The sequence below is a fragment of the Lycium barbarum genome, chromosome 1 (genome assembly GCF_019175385.1).
Source record: "Lycium barbarum isolate Lr01 chromosome 1, ASM1917538v2, whole genome shotgun sequence".
Classification (NCBI taxonomy): domain Eukaryota; kingdom Viridiplantae; phylum Streptophyta; class Magnoliopsida; order Solanales; family Solanaceae; genus Lycium; species Lycium barbarum.
In genome coordinates this window covers 151632301-151642890 of record NC_083337.1, presented here as the reverse complement: position 1 = coordinate 151642890, position 10590 = coordinate 151632301, and the positions used below count along the sequence as shown (strand labels likewise).

Here is a 10590-nt window from a genome sequence, read left to right as displayed (position 1 = left end):
TCTTTTAATTAACTTATGTGTAGCAACCAAAGCTAGCTTACTAATGTAATTTTTTTATTTTGAAAAAAGAAGGGGAAGGATGAATGTTGAGGTGGAATAAGCTATTCTCAGTGCGGCATTACCTTAAATTGGAGTTCGACATCAAAGTGGAAACACACATCTTTTGAGGATAAAAATACACCAATTTGGAAAACAATGAGGACTATTTTTAATTACAAATAAAGGACAATTTTGAATCTATGTCGAAAGTTAAGGGACAATGTTGGACCTCTTTTTGGCTAAATTTTGTAGTGGCTTACTTTTTGGACCCACATGAGCAAATTCAAAATGTGTGAGAAAAGAAAAAATGATTATAATTAGTTAAACACCATCACTAAAATCCTCAAGGTTTTTCGTCATTAAGAGAAATTACCCTTGTTCCTAAGAAAATCATTATATAATTAGTTAAACACCAGCACTGAAATCCTCAAGTTTTTTTGTCATTAGAGAGATCACCCTTGTTCCTAAGACATTTCAAATGAAATGTTTTACAAAAATATCACACTTTGGGATCACCTTCACGTAAAGAACCAAAATATAGTTGGAAACAAAAGGACAACAAATGCCCGACAGAGCATTTATTAACGTTAAGCTTCACATCACCTAAAAAGAAATGAAAATGACAACAGTATTAGATTTACACGAATTTTTCAGAAGAAAATATATCAATAACTTGTAACGAAGGTTCTGTCCACATTTCAACCACTTTTCTGTCCATTTCACATATGTTCTCCATTCCATCCGCTTACAATGTTTTCCATATAATTTAAATTAAAAACAATCCAACAACAAAAAAGAAATTCACAAATAATCCCAACAAGATATTAAATAAATTTCCCAAAACCCCAAAATAATAGTTCATATCAACCATAGAACCAAAAGAAAAATTTTATGCAAGAACAAAATAAGCCTCAGCAATCTGAGACCTTGTTCTTGGACCTGTAAACAAGTTTCTTCTTTTTAGAACTTTGGTTGTCAAATGTGATCACCACCTTGCCTGGTTCACCTGCCTTGTAGGTAGTGCTGATCATTGTTTCATTTGCACCAACCTTTCTTGATTTCTCTATGAGAATGGTGTATCCACCTTCAGCACTGGGCACAAATTCAGCTCCATAAGACACATCCCAACCTGTCACTCTTGCTTCCCAAACCAATGTGCCCTTCTGCAAAATCCAACATTTCCCCACATTCAACACACAGTTGAACATTCAACAAATGAAATGCAATTCGCTCGACATATAATTAAGTAAATAAAGGTATGTTCTTTCTAAGAGATTAAGCTTTTAAATGAGATGATCACACAGTTAAATATGATAGATTATATTTGCTTCCTAGGTTCAATTCTCACCGTCACCCATAGTCAAAATGAATTTGCAAGTGCTTCGTCCGTGAAAAAAAAATAGACGTATTTAAGGAGCATGTTGATATAACTAAGCAAACATAAGTGTGCTCTCGCTACTGAACAAATTTGGTGGCAATACAATTCTATAACTATGTATCAACAAATACTGAGCATACCTCAGTAACTGGGAATTCAATGGTGTGTTTAGAAGCTGGCTTAATGATTTCTTCTGTGGCAGGTTCAGCAGTGGTGAATTCTTGTTCACCCTCCTTGCTAAGTCCACCATATTGTGCTGGCACTTGTTCAGGGGCTATGTATCTGAATTTTTTTTGCATTCACAAATCAGAATTTGCTCAATCCAAACAACATAATTTGAAAGTCATCAGACAGCAAAATTAGAATACTAACTTGTAAAGGGTCTCAGCAGATCTTGAAGGACCAGCAAAAACAAACTTGCTCTTGGTCCTTGTAGTGAAAGTTGCATTTATCATCCTGTAGTAAGCAGGGTACCACCATGGTACATTGATGAACACCTTCACATCATAACATCCAACTTCAGTTTCATATTCATGTACCAGCATCATATAACAATATAAAAAAAGTTCAAGTTACATACACCGTGAGTATAAAGAATCTTTTACACTGTCATGTCAACCAAAGGAGGATATCTACGGATAGCTTCTTAAAATGTAAAATATGTAATCTTGAAAATAAGATAGTTTAGTCGCTGCAGCAAGTAAAGGTGACCTGTTCGTTTAAAAATTCATTACACACTGACTGTGCATTAAGTCATGTAAACTAATCAAACAAAAGGTCTTATCTTTTATCTTTATTTTCATTTTAAAGGGGTGATGCTTCATTAGTGGAACAAACAAGAACAGCACATAAATCATAGATTAAAAACTTGAACTTTAGAGGACAAAAAAAATACCTGCTTGGCAACAAATTCAGGGTAGTTATCCTGGAGCAATTGAAGAGCACGGTTGGTAGCCTGACGAAGCTCTTTCTTGAAAAAGTAAAGTCCAGGTGAATTCTTAAGGTCAATGACTTGGACGAAAGTGCAAATACCATCAGGACTAAAATCAAGATTCCTGATAGACTTCTCCATAAACTGAATTCTCCATCTAAGGAACTTGGTAAGCTTCGCCTTATCAGCAAAAGTATTCTGGTACAATTCCTTATCTTGGAACTCACCAAATGCATTGTAACAAACAGGGTGACCTTCTTTATCCACGCCATGATTGTACACAACTTTTTCAAGTCCTTTTCCTAATTCTTCCTCATCTAAAAGTTCATCAATCTTGAACTCTTTTCGCCATGCAACAACACTTTTCAACATGGACAAAGCTTCTTTCACCTTGAAATCTCTTGCTCTTAGGAACTTGAGAAGTATTACATCACTTCTCTCATCTGATAAAAGTGGTATTCCCCATATAGATACTTCTTCTGGTGGTGGTGCTGGTGGTGATGACGTGTCCTCCATTTTTGGTTCCTCTGCCACCGTGGCAGTTACTTCAACAATTGTTTCCTTGATTTCTTCAACTGCCTCCACCTTCTCCTCCACCTTCGTCGCCGGTTCCTCTGCCGTAGCCACCGGTTCCTCCTCCATTGTCGCCGGTTCCGCCGCCGTAGCCACAGGTTCCTCTGCCGTAGCCACCGGTTCTTCCGCCGCCGGAGTTTCTTGATTTTCCGGCGGTGTCATTTTTTCCTCATTCTTCTCCAATTCTTGATTTTCCGGTGCGGTGGTTGACAGCGGAGATGGTGGTGGTGGAGGGGTGGTGAATTCATGTTTGTTAAGAGCTTCTTGAATTAACTGTTTGAATTCAGCTAATGCTTTTTGTTCAGGATTAGGGAGTTCATCAACTTTGTTACTTTCTTCCTTAAATGAATTGGATTCATCAACAAGGTCTTTCTCCTTTTCCTTTTCATCATCAACGTTGGGTTCACCGGTGACCGGAGCAGCAGGTTTTTCCGGTGACTCAGGCAACTTTTCAGGTTCAGGTTGAGGTGTTTCAGAAACTACAACTTCTGGGGTTGTTTCTTCAGCTATTTTCTTTGTTACTTCAGCCATTTTCTTGATTTTCCGATCAAATGAAAAGGGGTTATTAAAGAAGGGATTTTGAGAGGTGGGGTTTAGAAGAAATGGTTTGTAATGGTGAAAATGGTGGTAATGGTGAGGGTTTATATGTATGTGTTGTATGTATAGGTGTGAGTTCGTGGGGTGCGGGGGGAAGAGGGGGTGGGGGGAGTGTAGGAAACAGACTGTTGAGGAGTTGGAGTTGACAGCTCGTTATACATACACACTAAGAAGGGGAATGGGGTCCACGACAACCTCGAACACCGCTAATTCAGCTTATAATTCTATTTGTTGTTTTTATGGTATCAAGAAAAAATAATTTTTTTTTTTAATTTTACTTATAGTGTTAATTACTCACTTCAAATTATTTTTTCAATTTAATAAAAATATGCACCAATTAATATGAATACGTTGGTCAATTATATACTTTATTTATTATTTCTTAAACAGCGTGAATCTAAAGTGGACAAGTAAAAGTGAACGGAGAGAGTAGTTAGTGTCATTTATGATAGTATTTCTTTTATAGTTAAGCTGTTTTCACTGTAATTCATATCCCAATTAATGTTTGCTTTTTCAAATTTTGGACGTTTAAAGGCTGGTGCCTAGCTGTTACTTCATCCATCTTAAAATAAATGTAGCTTTAAATCATTTTACGCCAATTAAGAAATAAAAAAATATAATATATGTTTACTGTATTTTTCTTTTTGACTGTTAAATGTTTTTTTGAAAATTGAGCACAATTAAGAAATAGTTCTTCAATATAAAAGTGTAATTGCAAAAATATAATAATTTTTTCTGAAATTTCATAAGCAATTGTTAGTTTGGGACAAACACTTATTTTGGAACAGAGAGGATAATAAGGAAAAAAGAAAAAAAATATAGCCCCAAAGAAAATCAAAAAGAGAGTTTTCTTCTTCTTCTTCTTCTTCTTTTTATCTTTTGTTTGGCCTTTTGATTTCCTGTGACTTTCTGGAAAAAACATTCTTACCCGCAGGCCGCAACTTAAGTAATTTAAAGATCTTTTTTCATAATCTTTGATCCATATGCTATTATTATACAAATACAAAATTTGGGTTCAATTTATTCTGTTCCGTTTTTTTTTCGACCCTTGGTTTCTATTGATTTCTTCAGTAGATGGTTGTAAAACCCGGATCCTTAGCTCAAATTTGAAAATATTTGATAAAAAAATAATTTAGGGATAAATCAATTTCAAAAGTTAGTTCATGTGATAAGAATTGATTAAAATCATATACTCCTAAATTACACCTTTCACATGTTGAACTCAAAAACCCCCCTCACATCGAGATCAAAATCTGATGCGTGGATGATAATATAATATAGGGACCTCAACATTGAATAAACCAAGAATTAAAATAGTGTTTTCCTTTATAATATAGTTTTGAGCAATCTTCCTCCCATAAAGCTTTTAGAGTTGAGTTAAGGTCATTTCTTATCACGGTACAAGAGGTAGGCTCATCCCAATTCTTAATTTATTTTATGTTTGGTCCTCGTGTTATATTGTCCAAGCTCCAGCTATCCATAAATCTCGGGCTTGAGAGAAGTGTTAGAGTTTCGTATTGACATGGATTGTGGTAATTTATTTTCTTATATGATCTTGAGCAGTACTCACTTCATCACCTAGTTTGTGGGATTGAGTTAGGCTCAAGTTTCTTTTTTTGTCCATATTCTCTATGAAGTTATGTTCTACACTTCACTTTGCGCTGATAGTCAGAAAATCGAACACATATTTTATTTTATTACATTGGAGTTAATATTTTAATGGTTAAACCTCTCAACTTTAACTAAATATCACAAAAAGTCATTATATTGTTTTCTTTAAACTAAAAAGTCAACTGAAAGTTATTAGGAATAAACAAATAAGATATTTTCTATGATACTTAGAAAAAATTGAATACTAAATTGAATACTTTTTAAGAAAAAATTGAATACCTTTTAGTGCAAAAAATAACATGTGGCCTTCGTAATATTTAGGTAAAATTGAGTCACTTTTTCTATACAATTTAATGATTTTGTGCAATAAGGTAAAATAAGGGACCATCTGTGAGATTACCCCTCCTGAGTTTTTCCTATTTCATGTTTACAATATCTGAATTGTGATTATGAAATAAGTAAATCAATTGAAGTCTAAAATTGAAACCAATGGTAACATACAAGGACAAAGTAACAAAAGTACTACAGGGAGCAAAACATAATTATTAAGTATGAACGTGGACAATCTTACATTAGAATTAAGGGAAGAATACATTGGAAAAACGTTTGCGAAAGTTGATCTCTCCCTATTGTCATGACTCATGAGCTCATAGTCAAATCCGAAGATTTTATTCCTTAATCCAATCCAGCAGAGGACACCGTGACATGTCTAGGGATGGGCATGGTACGGTATGGTACGATATTTGAAACTTCAATACCGTAATTTTGACAAAATACTATACCGTTACTATACCAAATTAATTCGGTATGGTTCGGTATTTTTATGTTCGGTTTCGGTATTTTGCGGTATGATAAATCGGTGTCATAGTTTGTTCGACTTCGACTTACATTTACTCATATCGTAAAGAATTTTGACTTCGGCTACTTAAGAAACGTCTTAATTATATTGTATTAACACCTTACACATGTAAAAGTATTCAAAAAAAGTACAAACAATCCCCTTCGTAAATCAATTACACAAAAAAGACATTTAATTCAAGATAGAGTACTAGTAGTCAAAGTTCCAACGTTTAAACAATTAGTTTTCTAATAATACTAGTTTATATATTTATTAGTATTATAATACAAAAATATATGAATTGTATATGTAACTATATACTTCAGTATGGTATTCGGTATTTCGATATTTTCTTTATGAATGCCAAATACCGTACCGAATACCAAATTTTTATAAAATGCATACCAAATACCATAATACTGAAACTGTGGTATAAAAAATTTCGATTTTAGTATGGTAATCGATATCTACCATACCATGCCCACCCCTAGAAATGTTTGTCATGAAGAATTAAAATAAAAATCAATTCATCGATAACTCATCAGACTTGACAACAAATTTTATTTAGACGGTCGAATTATGACTTGTTTCGATTGAGCACCTGAACAAATGATAAAGTGGTCCTATTAAATTCTTCCGGTTCAAATTTTAATTTTTTTACGCATGTTCTCGAATGTCCATTATGAAGATAAGTTAACCACTTAAAATATGTCACCTCCTTTATACAAATTAGTCTCAATAAGCCACACAATCTCGGCATGTATCAATTGAGTATAATGTGTATAATTAAAGAGATGATATATTTTATGTGGTCAACTTATTTACGTAATGGTCATTTGAGAATACGCGTCAAAAGCTAATCAAATTTTGAATCGGAGGTGTCTAATATAAATACTTTATCATATGTTCGGGTGTTCAATTGGAACAAATCATAATTCAAGTGTTTAAATAAAATTTGTTGGCAAGTTTGAGGAATTGTTGATATATAAGGCCTTAAAAAATTATACTGACACGTGTAAGCTGCTGGCCGTCCTTGTCATCAGCCCTAGATAACAGCCTGTGACACAATCGTTAATTTGTTCTAAAAAATATCCAATCAGGTTCTTAATTTTAAATTGGCTTATCATGCCATTTTTAATATAATAATTTTAAAATTGCAATTACTCTTTGGCCAAGAAATAATTAATCATTTTATGCTACTAGAATATTATATTTTTGTTTATCAATAATATAGTGTAGAGTTATTCATATAAAATATATTACTGAAAAATTAATTAAAAAGAGACAAAGTATACGTAATTTTTAAAATATTTCTTTTTTATATTAATTTGTACTTTATTTGGTGAAGAAATTTTGGGAAAAGTGTTAGGATACATGTTTTTGACGCCAGCATTCAACATGCACTTGTTGTTTTTTTAAATTACTCCCGCTTTGGACAACTTCAGACACCAACATCATGACAAAGTCTAACTTTCGTATGCCAGAAGTTTAAGCACATATAGCTAAAAATTCAGTCATTTGTGCTTGACTTCAACTATTTTTGTTTGAACTTTTGCCATGTATACATGAACTTCATACAAAACTAATTGAAGTCAGGTAATAACGACTGAAGTCCACATATTTTTACCTAATTTTCAAGCCCCGCGGCTGAACTTCAGCCATATGTCGATTTTATCAAATCTAACTTCAAACCCTTTATATTTGGAATTTTTTTTAAAAGCGGGTTCAGATTAATTATGGTAGTGTCAAAACAGGGCACTTGTGAAATTTTTACTTAAATTTTGGTCATGAAAGTGGGGCCTATGTTTGTCGACATCCGTTGGGAAAGCAGCTTTTATACCGTTGTAACGGTTAGTGTTTGTACCTCAAAACTCTGCTCTGAAACAAATTTCCTAAAACAACTTTATAAAAGCTTCAATAGATCTGATTGATTCAACTTTGATCTATTGTGATTCCCTTCCTGCACATTTGACCATTTCAAACTTAATTATTTACTGATAATAACTCATCAATTACTATAAGTTTAATTCAATTAATGACTGCTAGCTCCACATATATGTATTTTGTATGATATAGTAAACAACAACAGTACAGTCCCGTCAGGTGGGGTTTGAGAGGTTAGGGTGTACGCATACCTCATCTCTACCTTGTAAATGTAGAGAAGTTTTTTCCGATAGACCTCGGCTAAAGAAAACATCTGCTTAGACAAAGCAAAATAACTGTCACTAAAATGTAACCAAACTTTTGTCTTACTAGGACAAGCCAAGATCGATAAACCAGCAATTTCTATTGTTGATTGATTGATGATTTTGGAACTATGCCTAACGACACAATTAGAACTGTCCTTAGCGTAATTAATTGGCAACCACTTTTGCTAATGACCTTACGAATATGTACCCTGCTATATTGTTGGATATGTGGACAGTAATTTGTGTCTTCTTTGGCTATAGTGTTTGTATTTGTACTATATAAGAGATTGGCAAATTCAATATTCTTATTTCCTTAACTCTTATCAATTTAACTATAACCACTTGTGTATATGATTTATTTTGTTTACATTTTATGTATGAATTAAGTTATATATATTGAAAATGTAAAGCAAAGTTACACTATTAGCTTAATTTGACATGTTATAATATGTTACTGCTGCTTATTTTTTCCGAATTACCAATCAACATTTTTCATAAACAATTAACATTGCTTAGTTTTTTCATCATTCCAAATTTAATAACAACATAATTAAGTAGCGATAGACTTTCGATAAATAAATAGTCTAGAAACTAAACAAGATAGTACTATAAATCAATATGGATGTCCTGAACTCAAACAAGATATTCAAATTTACGGTATGATTGCTGAGTTTAACCGTAACGTTTAGGTAAAGTTCTTAAATTAATTTGATACAAGCTTTTTTTTACATTTAAAGTAACTGTCCAATGACGATAACTACGTTTCACTAGTCTCAAACAAATTAAGCCAATAATTTCTATCTACTATGGAAGCGTTATTTTGCTATTTGCATTGCAATTGAGGACCACTTTGATACTTTAATATATTGCTTATACGAACATGTCTACATTTTTGCGGATTGGGTGAGGTGAGGGTGGTTGCAGCTGTCTATTTCTATTTGCCCATCAATTTTCTAGGGTTTCTTCCAAATTGCAGTGAGAGCAGTTTTCCATATGGCTTTAGGAGGAAATTAAAATTGAGATATGAAATTGACAACAACGAAATAAGCTGATTGACAGAACGTTTATTGGAAGGGTGTGAACTCGACTCATATAGTCTTCCTATCGAAATTTTATGTAGTTCTTTGTATTTCTCTATGCCCCCGAGCTATGATGGCAAATTAGATATTGGATATTCAAACATTTTCATAATTCTATTTGGGATATAACCACACTTTTGTATAAATTTTGATTTTTGGTTCTTGCAATATATAATTGACTAAACACATTACAGGACAGGTTTGCGACTTTCAGAGTTTAGCAGCCGGCTTTGTTCTATAAAAATGCAAGACAAGAAGAAAGCAAGCTTGCTTTGAGCACCGGCATAGCTTTGACCTTCAATTAATTAAAATGTTTGTTTTGATCACTTTATGTATAAAGTGATATTTAAATTATTTTAAAATTATATTACTCTCATATGTGAGCCAATAATACGAATTTAACATAATGAATCCAGGTTGGTTTAGTTAGGGCGACCGCAAAAGCCACTAAATGAGTCTGACTTTTAGCTCTCTAGATTAGCATATCAAGTAAGATGTTGCAGATGCCCGGGACGAACACAACTTCTTCTAAGACTAGATGATCTGAAAGACCCCTAGGATCGACTAGGGATGTTCATGGTTTGGTTTGAGTTGGTTATCCTCTAAAAGATGACCAAATTAACTAAATTAGCCGGTTATAAAAATGTTAGAATCAAATCAAATCAAATCAATTAAGTCGGTTTTTCATTAATTGCTTCAGTTTTTGTCAGTTTTGTCATTTTTTTGGGTTTTGATCTTTTGTCGGTTTTTATTTAAATATATGACAGTATACGTCCAAACATATACTGAATTGACTATTTTCTAGCGTAACACTACCAAATTAATTACTCCTATTTGAGAAAAGAAGGAAATATAAACCGAATCAATTTATATATGTACTTTCTCCAAAAATTTGTATGCATCATCTAAGAATTTAGCCATTTTCAAGGAACATAAAAAAAAAGGTTCTTACAATGAAATTGTTTTTGTGCAATAAATTAAAGATCTAGTTGTGGTATACCAAGATATCTTGATGAATAATTAAAGGACTCAAAAACAAGTTATTTTGAACAAGAAATAGATTTTTAGAATTATCAAAATAAAAATAACAAATCAAACTAGAAAGTAAATACATAAATTGGATTACTTTGAGACAAACACATAGATTATGAATCAAGAGTGCAAAAGACATATATAGACACACACACTCCCTCTGTTTCAATTTATGTGAACCTTTTACTATTTGGGGAGTCTACGAGATGCTTCTTTGACCACATTTTTTTTAATTATTTAAATTATCATGACTTATAGTACTTTTTGTGTAGTTTCTAAATTTACAAATTTTATTTTTACAAACTTGATATATCTATATCAAA

The 10590-nt window shown here is 32.7% G+C and overlaps 1 protein-coding gene across 1 annotated transcript; it reads right to left on the bottom strand.

Annotated features, from left to right (window-relative positions):
- Positions 1-685: 685 nt before the first annotated feature.
- LOC132644388 (patellin-3-like) lies at positions 686-3603 on the bottom strand. Its single transcript, XM_060360979.1, has 4 exons — positions 2313-3603; positions 1790-1914; positions 1558-1699; positions 686-1202 (listed from the first exon to the last, which is right to left on the bottom strand). The coding sequence occupies exons 1-4, from the start codon at positions 3450-3452 to the stop codon at positions 951-953; spliced, it is 1659 nt and encodes a 552-aa protein (XP_060216962.1). The 5' UTR covers positions 3453-3603; the 3' UTR covers positions 686-950.
- Positions 3604-10590: the final 6987 nt, after the last annotated feature.